The sequence below is a fragment of the Leptodactylus fuscus genome, chromosome 4 (genome assembly GCF_031893055.1).
Source record: "Leptodactylus fuscus isolate aLepFus1 chromosome 4, aLepFus1.hap2, whole genome shotgun sequence".
NCBI lineage: Eukaryota > Metazoa > Chordata > Amphibia > Anura > Leptodactylidae > Leptodactylus > Leptodactylus fuscus.
In genome coordinates, this window is record NC_134268.1 from 123,480,991 (window position 1) to 123,495,995 (window position 15,005).

The window sequence follows — 15,005 nt, forward strand, 5'->3', positions numbered from 1 at the left end:
CAGCCTCCTCTCTGCTATTCTCTCCTATCAGTGTGTGCAAGCAGGAAGTCAGCGGCAGCCTGTGCTGTATACACCCATAGGAAACAATAGCAAAGAGGGTGCATGGTGGTGCAACAAGAGGTTAATTAGCATATGAATAAAAACGGACTTATTCAAAAACCACTGAGGCAATTCACATACTAAAGGTAGGTGTGAAATAGCCTTTCTAAAGGCTATGCAAGGATGTGCTTAGTTAAAAATGACTTTTCCCAATGATAGAGCCCCTTTAACAAAAAAGTGTGAAACAACTGAAAATATGTCTTATGGCAGGTGTAAGGGCTATTTGACCAAGAAGGAGAGTGATGGGGTGCTACGCCAGATGACCTGGCCACCACAGTCACCAGACCTGAACCCAATCGAGATGGTTTGGGGTGAGCTGGACCACAGAGTGAATGCAAAAGGGCCAACAAGTGCTAAGCATCTCTGGGAACTCCTTCAAGCCTGTTGGAAGACCGTTTCCGGTGACTACCTCTTGAAGCTCATCAAGAGAATGCCAAGAGTGTGCAAAGCAGTAATCAAAGCAAAAGGTGGCTACTTTGAAGAACCTAGAATATAAGACATATTTTCAGTTGTTTCACACTTTTTTGTTAAGTATATAATTCCACATGTGTTAATTCATAGTTTTGATGCCTTCAGTATGAATGTACAATTTTCATAGTCATGAAAATACAGAAAACTCTTTGAATGAGAAGGTATATCCAAACTTTTGGTCTGTACTGTATATCATCAATCCCAAATCCTTTACATGCTGCGTCCATTAGCAACTCTTTGTTATTGGAATTAAATGGAAGCAAGGGGTTACCTTTGCCAGTATGTGGAAAATGCCCAGGACTGTGTGTACAACACTAATATAGAGGTAGCAGTGCTGAATGTGAGGGGAGAAAGGGGATTTAACAGAACTGAGTTAATGGGGGAAGAAATTTGTGTCTAGTAGGGCTGAAGGTGTAGAGGAGACATGAAGTCTACAGAGCTGAGTGTGTAAAGGTTGCAGAGTTGTTTATGCAGAAAGGAAAACATGTGGGCAGCAGTGTTTGTTTATGGAGGTGGAAAACATGGAGCTAGTACAATATATAGATATTTATCTGTGGGTGTTGAGAACTCAGAGACAGCAGAGCTGTGTTTGTAGGGAACATGGAGGTAGTTGACCTATGTCTAAGGGAGAAGGTTGCAGAGTTGTGTGAGTAATAGGCATGTGTGAAGGAAGAATAAGTAAAATAGAGAGTATACATGTTGGGGGAACACCCCAGGGAGTACATGCTGTAGGTTCCAAATTAATCAAAATGGCTGACGAGCTCGGAAGACAAAAATACGCATACTCAGATGCTGTGTATCAAAGTATTCTGAAGTTTATTACATGTTACTTAGCTTTTATAGAGGAATAATGGCTGTATGTAATTTAGGCATGACAAACTACATCACATAGAAATACGAATTATCATTGGTCAGAGTATAGAATGGACATTTGTAAAATGATAAATACGTGCATACATAATCCATGAGTTAACACATGATTGTCCGTGTCCTGGTGAAAGTATTTGCACAGACCTCTAAGATGGATGGTTTGTCCTTGATCAATTAGAACTGGTTTAGACTGACTTCATGGTCATTCTGTATTTGTTATGTGACATGATAAACTTAGGAACATTCAGAACAAAATAACAGAATACCAATTTCTTTCAAGGAGAATAATAGGATACGTGCAAAAAGTCTTCTAATATAATGGAGGATTTAGAACAAAATGGAGTATGCAGACCAAGATGGCGGAAAACTAATGTCTCTCTCTTTACACAGATATTTTTACCCTCACAATACAGCTGAAAAGTATAATAGATGCCAAATATAGCTGACTTTTTTTTATTTTTTTAAATGGGACAAAGTACTTTTTTGGGGGGAGATCCCCAAATGTAACTCTTGACTGAAAGGGAGTCCCACTTTCAGAAAGTTTGGGAACCACTAGCCCTAGTTGGAGGGAAAAAAATGGAAAAAAAAGAAAATGTTAAAATTTTTTAAAAAGTAAAGAAAAACCTGATAAAACCACAAACCAGCACATAATTGGTATCGACACATCCGAAACAACCTACACTTAAAACTAGCATGTTATTTAACCTGTACAATGAGCATAGTAAGGAATTTAAATTAAAAACACAATATATATTTTTGTTAATCTCATCTCCTAAAAGATGGAATAAAACTTGATCAAAAAATTGAGAGTACAGATGAAAACTGAAGCTTATCCCTCAAACACAGCTTGCCTCTACACAGCTCGAACAGTTGAAAAATTAAAAAGTTATGGCTCTATGGAGATACAAAAAAAATGTTTATTATATAAAAGTTTTTTTTTTTATTGGGCAAAAGTAGTAAAAAGTAAAAATAAAAAGCACTTTATTAATCTAGGTTTATGTCTGTGCTAGGCTCTGCAGACTCTGGCAAGTCCTTAGACTATAATAGGGTATGCTGGGTGTTAATTAAGTATCTTCCATTTTATACTGACACCAGCAGAGAGAAAAGTCCTCCATTCAGGACTTTTCTCTCTGTCAATTTGTGGTGGTTTCTGTTCCAACAGAGATTCCAATGTAAGTGTGAATTTGGCCAAAAGTATTGGCACCCCTGCAATTCTGTCAGATAATACTCAGTTTCTTCCAGAAAATGATTGCAAGCACAAACTCTTTGGTATTAATATCTTCATTTATTTTGCTTGCAATGAAAAAACACAAAAGAGAATGAAAAAATGTCAAATCATTGATCATTTTACACAAAACTCCAAAAATGGGCCAGACAAAAGTATTGACACCCTCAGCCTAATACTTGGTAGCACAACCTTTAGACAAAATAACTGCGAACAACCGCTTCCGGTAACCATCAATGAGTTTCTTACAATGCTCTATTGGAATTTTAGACCATTCTTCTTTGGCAAACTGCTCCAGGTCCCTGAGATTTGAAGGGTGCCTTCTCCAAACAGCCATTTTGAGATCTCTCCACAGGTGTTCTATGGGATTCAGGTCTGGACTCATTGCTGGTCACTTTAGAAGTCTCCAGTGCTTTCTCTCAAACCATTCTCTAGTGCTTTTTGAAGTGTGTTTTGGGTCATTGTCCTGCTGGAAGACCCATGACCTCTGAGGGAGACCCAGCTTTCTCACGCAGCACATTATGCTGCAAAATTTGTTGGTAGTCTTCAGACTTCATAATGCCATGCACACAGTCAAGCAGTCCAGTGCCAGAGGCAGCAAAGCAACCCCAAAGCATCAGGGAACCTCCGCCATGTTTGACTGTAGGGACCGTGTTCTTTTCTTTGAAGGCCTCTTTTTTTCCCCCTGTAAACTCTATGTTGATGCCTATTCCCAAAAAGCTCTACTTTTGGCTCATTTGACCAGAGAACATTCTTCCAAAATGTTTTTGGCTTTCTCAGGTAAGTTTTGGCAAACTCCAGCCTGGCTTTTTTTATGTCTCTGGGTAAGAAGTGGGGTGTTCCTGGGTATCCTACCATACAGTCCCTTTTCATTCAAATACCGACAGATAGTACGGGTTGAAACTGTTGTACCCTCGGACTGCAGGGCAGCTTGAACTTGTTTGGATGTTAGTCGAGGTTCTTTATCCACCATCCGCACAATCTTGCGTTGAAATCTCTCGACAATTTTTCTTTTCCATCCACATCTAGGGAGGTTAGCCACAGTGCCATGGGCTTTAAACTTCTTGATGACACTGCGCACGGTAGACACATGAACATTCAGGTCTTTGGAGATGGACTTGTAGCCTTGAGATTGCTCATGTTTCCTCACAATTTTGCTTCTCAAGTCCTCAGACAGTTCTTTGGTCTTCTTTCTTTTCTCCATGCTCAATACGGTACACCCAAGGACACAGGACAGAGGTTGAGCCAACTTTAATCCATTTCAACTGGCTGCAAGTGTGATTTAGTTATTGCCACCACCTGTTAGGTGCCTCAGGTAAGTAACAGGTGCTGTTAATTACACAAATTAGCGAAGCATCACATGATTTTTCAAACAGTGCCAATAGTTTTGTCCACCCCCTTTTTTATGTTTGGTGTGGAATTATATCCAATTTGGCTTTTTGACAATTCTTTTTGTGGTTTTCCATTGAAGACAAATTAAATGAAGATAATAATACCAAAGAATTTGTGATTGCAATCATTTTCTAGAAGAAAATGAGTATTATCTGACAGAATTTCAGGGGTGCCAATACTTTTGGCCAACACTGTAGGCAGGCTACACACAACTGTGTGCTGGTCACCAGCTGTGAACATGTCACATATGCGCAATGAATAGGTACTGTGGAAGCATGACTGAAAAATTGGACAGGAATAGGATCTGGATAACACACTGACCTAACACACAGTCGTATGCAAAGAGCTTTATACTGTGTGTTGAGCATGATAAAAAAACAAAACCCACACAAAAAAATGTGACTTTTTTAATGCATTATATTTAATCTAAAATGGATCTGTTACATCTGGTCTTGGCAAAAACAAGCAGTCATATGGATATGTTAATGGAAAATAAAAAAGTTATGGCTTTCAGAAGACATGGATAAAAAGTACTAAAGGTATGCCTCATCCTAAAGGCCAATATAGGCTCTGTCAATAAGGAGTTAAAAAGAGTTGTCCAGGATGAGAAAAAACTGCCCACAGTTTTTATGTGATATTGTAGCTAAGCTTCATTCATTTTATTGAAGGTAAGCTGCAATACCAGACATGTGCCAAGGATGGTATGTTTTTGAAGAAAATAGCCATGTTTTTCTAATTCTTCTCAACCCCCTTTAACCAAAGTAGTGCACTTTATACTAACATGCTTGCTTAGTACATTTGTACAGGTATGCAATAATCCAAATCTGTTCAGTACCATTCAATGTACATTGTTTACAAATGCATTGTTTAGTATATTTTTAAACTTTTCATGTACTTACTATTCAATAGCTTTCCACAAAGGAGACCTAGAAATCCTCATTGACGAACAGGGAAAGATCCAAACAGAACCATTAAGGAATGTGTCAGTAACCGACTCAGTGTGTGCAGAGGGAGCTTCTCCTAACAGTATAAAGAAGGGTAATAATATCAGAATTATATGTACAGATGTGTTGCAAAACTACTTATGCCCTTTATTTTTAAAAACTCATTCTTTGGAATTGCCATATTTTCATGCACAATTTCTTACTCTTTTACAGTCTAAGGCCCCGTTCCCACAGAGTAACGCGCCGCTTATTTAGACACGTAAACACGTGTCAGAGCGAGGCGCTTCAAAACAGATCCCATTGACTTCCCATTGACAGTGCCGGCTTACGCGCGCTACACATTGAAATCAACGTGAGGCTTTATAACCCATTGATTTCAATGTGTTGCGCGCGTAAGCCGGCACCCATTGAAGTAAATGGGATCTGTTTTGACGCGTCTCACTCTGACACGTGTTTACGTGTCTAAATGAGCGGCGCGTTACTCTGTGGGAACGGAGCCTAAGGGTCAGTGCACACAGAGTTTTTTTGGCTCTGATTTTGACGCTGAATCCACCTCAAAATTAGCCTACAAAAGAAGCCTCCCAAATAGAACTCTCTGGGTGCATTCACACAGAGGAAAATGGTGCTGTATTTGGTGTGGAATCCGCGTCAGATTCAGCGCTGAAAAAAAAGCCTCCCATTGAAGTCAATGCACCCTTAGGCTCCGTTCCCACAGAGTAAAGCGCCGCGCATTCAGACACGTATACACGTGTCAGAGTGTGAGCGCTCAAAACAGATCCCATTCACTTCAATGTGTGCCAGCTTATTGGCACTACACATTGAAATCAATGGGTTAAAAAGCCTCCTATTGATTTCAATGTGTAGCGCCCGTAAGTCGGCACACATTGAAGGGAATGGGACCTGTTTTGAGCACTCACACTCTGACACGTGTATACGTGTCTGAATCCGTGGCATGTTACTCCGTGGGAAAGGAGCCTTAGGGTCAGTGCACATGGAGTTTTTTGGCCTAGGAAAAAATCCACTTCAGGAATTAGGAAATGGTTTATTCCTCCAGCACAGTGTATGGACCTTGAAAAAACCACTAACAGTTTTTCAACATGGTTTTTGCCAATTCCACGTGGATTTTCCTCCTCCCATTGACTGTTTTTTGCAGGTGGAATCCACCTTAAGGGTGCATTCACACTACTGATACGCTGACTGTTTCTGAACGTTAAAACACGTTCAGAATCAGCGTGTATAAAGCACATCCCATTCATTTCAATGGGAGCTGGCATACGAGTGCTCCCCATTGAAATGAATGGGCTGCTTTTTACTCTACGAGCGCTCCCATTGAAGTGAATGGGAAGCGTTCGCGTGTACGCCTCGGGCTCGGCGCTCGGCTCAGTCTGAGCTGTACACGCAAGCGCTTCCCATTCACTTCAATGGGAGCCCTCGTAGAGTAAAAAGCAGCCCATTCATTTCAATGGGGAGCGCTCGTATGCCGGCTCCCATTGAAATGAATGGGATGTGCTTTATACGCGCTGATTCTGAACGTGTTTTAACGATCAGAATCAGTCAGCGTATCAGTAGTGTGAATGCACCCTAAGGAAGCTTTTTTCCGCTAGTGGAAAAAATCCACTAGCGGAACCCTTAGAACTCTATGGGGAGGCGTTTATTGCACATGGATTATGACATGGATTCAGTGCCAAAATTCTCGCCAGAAAACTCTGTGAACGGACCCTAAGGGTCCGTTCACACGGAGTAAATGCGCGTGTATTTTGGCAAAATACACGTGTAAAAAATACACGTGTAAAAATAAGACTCCCATTGAATGACATTTTACACGTGTATTTTGACGTGTTTTTTTGCACGTGTAAAAAATTGTCATTGAAGTTAATGAGAGTCTTATTTTTACAGATGTATTTTTTACACGTGCATTTTGCCAAAATACACAGGCGTTTACTCCGTGTGAACGGGCCTTTATTACTGCTATATGAAATGTGGTGGCTTAATACAGTGCATGCCCTCTTAGTTTCATGCATTTCCCCTCAGTTCACCTCAATGCACTCGTATTATGATTTACCAGTTGTAGTGCCCTATTGCCATACAAAAGACTTATGCAGTAATGGACATTATCTATTTCCATGCCGAAACCATTTGATATGTGTGCTGATAATTCACTTAAATGTATGCAATATCAGTGGTACATAGTTGCTCTGTATCTTCTAGAACAGTAAGGCTGGCCATCCACCTCAAACAGCTGTTGACTGATGGCAATTTCTCCTGATTCTTATGTATGCACTATTGACTGTACCCTGCATGTGTTCTCAGTGTGAAGAGAACCATTCATACCATTTAAACCCTCTCTGCAGACTTCTATGTGGGAAGTAACTCTGCCTGAAAAGTGGAGAAATCCGAATTCTTTAGGAAGTTATATTACTAAGTTTCCTGTACTGTTTATTGTTAACATTGTTAATAGAGATGAGCGAGTAGTGAAATATTCGAGATTTGATATTCATTTCGAGTAGAGCCTCAATATTTGACTACTCGATCGAATATCGAATCCCATTACAGTCTATGGGAAAAAATGCTTGTTTCAGGGGAAACCACTATTCGACTAAAGGAGAGTCTCCAAGTTCACGAGTAGCAGGAGAAGAGTGTTTAGGAGGAGCACGGTGTAGTTAAAGTGCACGGACCCCATAGACTAAAACGGGTCCGTACGCTTTAACTGCACAGCGCTTGCAGTTGCGCTGATATTCAGTTTGGTGTGTGGGGGGGTCCTCCGGACTCCTTCCGGACGAGAGGCAAGCGCTAATGTGAACTTACTCGTCCTGCAGAACCAGCATTGATTGGCCAAATGCTATACAGTGTATAGCATTCAGCAAATCAGCGCTGGTTCTGCAAAAGGTTCTTCTTTTCCAGTTGGGAGAGCTGGCAGCTTGCGGTTATATGGGAGCTGACTTTTTCTCATAGGAATGCATTGACCAGCATTGATTGGCCGAATGCTATACAGTGTACAGCATTCGGCCAATCAATGCTGGTTCTGCCGGAGGCTCGTCTGTGACGAGGCAGAGTCTAAGATCGGACCACAATGGAGACTGCTGTGGTCCGATCTTAGACTCCGCCTCCTCACAGACGAGCCTTCGGTAGAACCAGCATTGATTGGCTGAATGCTGTACACTGTATAGCATTCGGCCAATCAACGCTGGTAAATGCATTCCTAAGAGAAAAAGTCAGTTCCCACATAACGGCAAGCTGTCAGCTCTCCCGACTAGCAAAGAAAAGCCTGCTGCAGAAACAGCGTTGATTTGCCGAATGCTATACACTGTATAGCATTCGGCCAATCAATGCTGGTTCTGAATTGAATCTTTACTGCAAATAGGAGTAGTATTCGAACGAGCGAGTACGAGTATTTTAAATACCCTAGTATTCTATCGAATGCCTACTCGATCGAATACTAATCGCTCATCTCTAATTGTTAACACATCTCATATTGTTAAGCCTATCTACATATCTGGAACAACCTGGCTAAGAAGCTAATTGCTGTCCCACATAATCAGTATGTTACACTCTTCCTCTTCTTATGAGATGCTTTTCCCTCAGTCTTGATGGGATAATGAAAGGTGTTTCCTTTTTTTTTTTTTTCAGTACAAAATATGTTGTCAATTCTTAGCATAGGCCATGTAGGACTGACCCACTGGGAGATCGGTGAATTCTCTAGTAGGTCTTGTGCCTTTAGGGGGCCCTACCAGACCCCACTGCTTTTTTTAATAGGCAGTGGTGGTGCGGTAACGGCTCCTCTTCGCTTATCTCTCCACGTTCTTGGCCAGGAGGCCCCCCTGTAAAACACACATTACATCATCGTGATGTGACGTAATGTGCAGCGCACAGGACCCAGGCTTTTGCGGGAAGAGGACAGCCCGTGAGCAGGAGCAGGGAGAGGTAAGGGAGCAGCCAGGTTCTCCCAGGTTTTGCGATCTGGTTTTAATAACTAAATCTAAAAAACCAGGGAAAAGTGGCACCGCTGACCCGGTTCTGCTAAAAGTAGAGCAGTAAACCACAGGCTTTCCCCAATACTTACCTGACTGCTCCCGACGACCTATGCTGGGCAACCTCTTTAAAGTATGGGACATTAGTGGGGTATATTAAAGGGGTTGTCCAGGTATAATTTTTTTATGCTTTGTCCTCAGGACAGGCCATAAATACCTGATCTGTAGGGGGCCAATATCTGACCACTGGACCGATCAGCTATACAGAGTCACTTCCAGTACCTGTCCTGTACACAATACAGGGCTGGAAACAGAAAGTTCCGTCTACCGTATATTAGCTGGGCACCTTATTGAAGTCAGTGGAAGCTGAGATGCAGTGAAGGCGTCGGGCTACTATACAGCTGACGGAGCTTTCTGCTTCCTGCCTTCTGTTGGGTACAGAATGGGTGCTGGAAATAGCTCCATACAGCTGATAGGGGCACGTGTCAGCCCCCCTACCAATCAGGTATTTATGGTCTTCCTGAGCATAGGCAATAAAAATAATTAACCCTCGACAACCCCTATAATATGCCCCACACAGTTTAATATCCCCCCTATAGGATGCTAGTCCCTGTCACTGCTCCCACACAATATAATGGCCCCATCACTGTTCCCCATACTGTATGGGGGACCAAAGAAGAGGCCACTCTATGGGGGGGACCAATGAAGTGGCCATAAAAATCTTTGGCCCAGACCACCCCTTTAAAGTGCTTGTCCATAAATTGGAGCGACCACTGTGGCTGCCAGGGAGGTGTAAAAAAATTTTTAAAAGCCTACTCACCTGTCCCCGGCACCCATTTGTCCCCTGCGTGTGTCTGTTTGGTCTCATGGTGGTGCCTCATTTCTAGAAATCCTGTACCTAATTGGTTTTAGCGGTCACATGAGGTGCAGGACTGTCAGCAAGAAGATGCCAGCAGGAAACTGAATGGACACTGGTGGCGGACAATTTGGCGTTGAGTATGCTTTTTTTAAATTTAATTTTTACTTTACACCTCCCTCCCCCCCACATGGGTTGCTCCAATTACTGGACAACATCAATATTTCTAATATTGATAGCAAACCTAAGGATAGGCCATCAATATTACATCTGTGGGGGTCCAAAAGCCAGTACCTCTGTAGATCAGCTTTTCCAGTACAGTGTAGCTACAGGTAATGGTGACAATTCTAGGAGCCACACTGTTCACTTGCCATACAGGATATAGCAGTGGGTTTAGGTAGTGCAGTGGTGCACATCGTATGGCAGGCAAGCAGCATGGTTCCTCCTCTGTTATTACCTTTAGCCGCCCTGTCTTGGTACAGCTGATCTGAAGGGGTCCTTTCGGTGGGCTCCTAGAAACAATTCCACTAGTGAGCCCTAGACATCCCAGTCCGACCCTTTGTATATTACTTCATGAATGTTTGATTTGCAGTACCATAGTTGGTCATCTGGTTGAAGGGGCCTCTTAGCTTATCTATGCTGTCATAAGTTAATATGTTCCTTTCACCACATAAATAGTCATATAAAGTACTGTTAGCCTGCGCTAACACAGCCATATTTAATGTCTGTATAGGATCTGATCATTTTTATTGCCAACATTGCAGAAAAGTTCATGCAATATTTGATTAATATGTGTCAAAAAGACAAAAGTGTTGTAAATATGATACCTTTATGCTTGGCATGCAGAAGACGGAAAGCACAAAACGGAAAGAAGAACGCAGGTGTGAACCTAGCGTCAGTCCGTTTTTAGTTTCAAACTGAATTCAAACGGACGGATGGCATACTGATGTGTGAACCAAGCATAAGAGACTGCTTCATGGAATTCTTGTAGTCTGTGGATCTGCTTACGCTAGGTTCACACCTGCGTTCAGCTGTCCGTTCTGTGGTTTCCGTCTTCTGCATGCAAGAAGACGGAAACCACAGACCGGGTCCGGCTGTGAGCGGCGGTGAGCGTTTTATGCTCTCCGCCGCTAAACCGTTTTTTTAATCTGGACACAGAGTACTGCATGTCCGACTCTGTGCCCGGATTAAAAAACACGGTTTCGCGGCAGAGAGCATAAAACGCTCACCGCCAGACATCTTTCTCACCCATTCAAATGAATGGGTGAGAAAGAATCCTGCAGGTTTCCGTCTCCTGCTCTGTTTTATGCAGGAAAAGGAAACCTGCATAACGGAGTGCCGGCGCAGATGTGAACGAGCCTTTAGTATGTGTTTAACTGTATGAACAGATCCAAATGTACCACAGAGCTTGGCTCTTTGGGATTTTTTAATGGCTGATCTGTAGGTTTATGGTAGATTGTAGTTTGTATTGTGTTATGTTGTTATTAATGCACATGGTTGTGTCTAGGAAAGTAGTTGAGATTCAATCTGATTATAGTGTGGAACTTATAGGAGTTTTCATGAAAAGACAGTAGCTCATTTTCTGAGCCTGTCCACATTATTAGAAGAACATTAATGTACCGGAAGGTACACTAGAGGTTCAATTGTACAAGATGTTAAAAACTCCTCCTCTAGTTTCGCCATGAACAGGTTAGCATACTACAGTGACATCGTGCTACACATAGCACTCCATATACACTGTAAAGTATATATTGATGTTAAATGAAAAGTAATTATGGTGGAGTACGAATTTGATGAATTGTAAGACGGGATCTGTCAGCTCAGCTGGTTATTTTTTTAAAGAAAGTATTGGCATGTGGCTAAGCCATCCTTGTGGGAAATGTTGAAGTAAAGAGATTTTACAGTATTCACAACCTATTTTCAGTTAAAGTCCCAACACCAGAAATAATTGGTCTTCCCAAATTGCCTTCTTTATGTATTTTTGGTAACACAAAGCTCAGTGGTTAGCACTGTTGCCTTGCAGTGCTGGTTTCCTGGGTTCAAATCCGACCAAGGGCAACATCTGCATGGAGTTTGTATGTTCTGGAGAAAACCCATTTTTGCAAGGATTTCCTCCAGTTACTCTGGTTTCCTCCCACATGCCAAAAATATATGGTTAAGTAAATTGGTTCCCTGTACAAACAACTGACTTTTGTGGGTGTTGGGGATGAGTCGCTTGTATGGGCACCACTAACTCCTCTACTCCATAATGCTATCTACTCTTTTGAGTCTCTGTGAGAAAAGCACATTACAAATGTTTGCCATTGTCATCATAACATGTAGAAGGTACCCATCTTGGGAAAGTCTGGTATATATTCCAGCAGACTTTTATACACAATGTTGAAACAATTGATGATATTTGTTAATTCTCTTGTCAGACATAAAAGTCCTGATTTTAAAAGGTGTCTTCAAGAATGACAGAGTGAGAAAAATTTGGGAATTCAAGTGGATGATAAAATTCAGATCATTGACAAAAGGACTCAATCTAGCACATGGATTTACCATCTCTTACATGTACACAATTCACCTCTCTCAATCAGACTAACTCCAGATGACCCCAAACCATTTTACCTCAATAACACAATTTTATTACTCTACCTTATCTCACAAATAGATCACCTCATGAGCTAATTGCCTTTGTTCATAATCTTGCCAGTGTTGTGCTCTCTCTGAAAGCCTGGAAAATGATCCTTTGTGCTTAGAAAGCTTACAGATGTAATTTTTCTGGTTTTCTAATAATGGGGTCATACCTACAACACATTTTGACATAAATATTGCATGTTTTTCTCTATATTTAGCATATTTCATAAAAAGACTATTAGAAGTAATAATGTTAATGCATAAAAACAATTTAATTTGTAATATGTTTATTACCTAGAATCCTTTGTCATCCCGGACAGAGATATGTATTCGACAGAAAAATCTAATCTAGTCAACATGCAGAAATGTCAAGGAAATATGGCATCACCCTCCTGCTCCTCTGCAAGAATAACTGGTAACAGGACCTATAGGAGCAAACAACCCCAAAATGGCATTTTGACAAAGATGCATGAAGAAGAGCATCATCAGCAGATGTCTATCCTCCAGTTACAATTAATTCAGATGAATGAGGTGCATGTTGCAAAAGTGCAGCAGATAGAACGAGAATGTGAAATGGCAGAGGTTGAACACCGAATAAAGATGGAGATTCTGAACAAAAAGAAAATGTACTGGGAGAGGAAACTGCAAACAATCACAAAAGAGTGGCCAGTAGCATCATTCAATAGACCGTTTCCAAATTCGCCATGAATCTTAACACTTTCAAGTGTTCAAAAGATACTTGCGGAAAGAACTGTCAGGAGCCCTGAACATGGCTCAGGCATCACTAAGAACAATCAGTAGGCCCACACACTGGCAACAGTTTCTGTGTAGGAAAATAGTTACAGACAAATTTAAAAAAACAAAAACAAATATATAACAAAAAAAAAATGTTATATAAAGAAAAAGTTCCAGGACATGCCGGGGCTGGTTTTGGGAGCAATGTGTTTTTTGCTTTTAGTAGTATTAAAAATATAAGATACATATGACCTAATTGTTGTAACAAAGCTTATAACAACATAAGCTGGAAAGATTTTTTTTTCCGCAGACTATTTTTTAATTTACTGACATTGTTTACTTTTTTTCTTTGTCTGTTTGATGGATTTCTTTAGTACATTATTTGGGATATTTCCTATCCATTTATAAAAATCTGTGGAAATTCTGTGATGATTTGGAACCAAATGACCACAATTCTTCTGGACGAGACCAAACTTTATTGCAAGAGTTTTTGAGTATTGATGGAGGGTGATGTGGCTGTTGCTTCTCCCATCTGCAGTAATATTTACGCAATCCTCCACTGTATTGGGTCTAAGGTTATCCAGGTATCAAAGAGGCCAAAGGTACAAAAAAAAAAACATTGTGTCTTATTTATGTCATATTATCTGACTGATAAATCAGGGTTTGTAGTGAACCTTGGCTGAAGCACTCTGTTTAAAGAGGACCTTTCATGGTTTGGGGCACAGGTAGTTCTATATTCAGCGCACTGTCGGCTTTCCCGATCTGTGCCACGGGTAACGAGCTTTCGGTCCCGGTACCGTAGCTCTTTACAGTCAGAAGGGCGTTCCTGACAGTCAGTCAGGTACGTCTTTCTTCAAAGCAGCACCTATCGCACCGTGCTCTGAGACAGGGGAGGACGAGTATTATCAGGAGGGTAGTGGGCGTTCCTCCCCGGTCTCAAAGCACAGCGCTATTGGCGCTGTTTTGAAGAAGAATGTACCTGACTGACTGTCAGAAACGTCCTTCTGACTGTAAAGAGCTACGGTACCGGGACCGAAAGCTCTTTACCCGGGGCACAGATTGGGAAAGCTGACAGTGCACTGAATTAAGCGCACTGTCGGCTTTCCAGCAGTACATAGAACTGCCTGTGCCCCGGACCATGAAAGGTCCTCTTTAAGCACAAATGAAGATGAGTGCTGTACACCCTTGTGTGTAGGTACACTAAACTTTCCACTGCTACTCATCTACTAGCAACAGTATTTATGTAACGGAAAATAGTAATGTGTTGAATACTCAATGGCAGTCTGACTTGCGTTTTCTACACACTTAATATGCCTATGGTGGTTCATTAAATAACCGCTGCTTCCCCAGTGGAAGTAGTTTTTCCAAAGCACTGAGGGGGAAAAAACTAGATAAAAAAACAAAAAAAAATCAGCTGACACTGGTAAATACAATGTCTTTTGTGTGGGGGAAAAAATACTGATGTATTTAGTGTGTAAAAAGTGTAGTCAGTTCCCAGTCTAGAGTGAAATGTATTGCGCAAATGAAAATAGTCGTTTGTAAGTGAAAATAAACTATGATTTGAGATGGGGTTTTTTTTAGACATGTGTGTTTATCTGTCACTTTTTTTTTTAAACTCGTTTTATTGAAAAAGATGTAACAATGAAACAATACACTCAGGAGTACACATAATCAAAACATACAAAATAAAATACAATGAAAAGGAAAAAAGTCTAAACAAACAAAGATCCACCACACCGCCATCCCGACCCAGGCTAAACCCACCCCGCCTACAAAAGACGGAACAGAGAGTAAAGCAGTCCAGACAAGGGGGAGTACAGCATCAT

General features: G+C 41.2%; 1 protein-coding gene across 5 annotated transcripts in view; it reads left to right on the forward strand.

The window, feature by feature from the left end:
* The window catches only part of MSANTD3 (Myb/SANT DNA binding domain containing 3), a 76,186-nt gene extending 61,442 nt beyond the window's left edge, over nucleotides 1-14,744 (forward strand). For 3 of the 5 annotated variants that reach the window (XM_075271027.1, XM_075271030.1, XM_075271028.1), the window contains 2 exons: nucleotides 4,967-5,095; nucleotides 12,743-14,744. In XM_075271027.1, coding sequence (XP_075127128.1) covers nucleotides 4,967-5,095; nucleotides 12,743-13,152 — 539 coding nt within the window. In that variant the 3' untranslated portion in view covers nucleotides 13,153-14,744. The remainder of the gene's footprint in view (nucleotides 1-4,966; nucleotides 5,096-12,742) is intronic. The other 2 variants (XM_075271029.1, XM_075271031.1) reach the window with 1 other exon arrangement.
* Nucleotides 14,745-15,005: the final 261 nt, after the last annotated feature.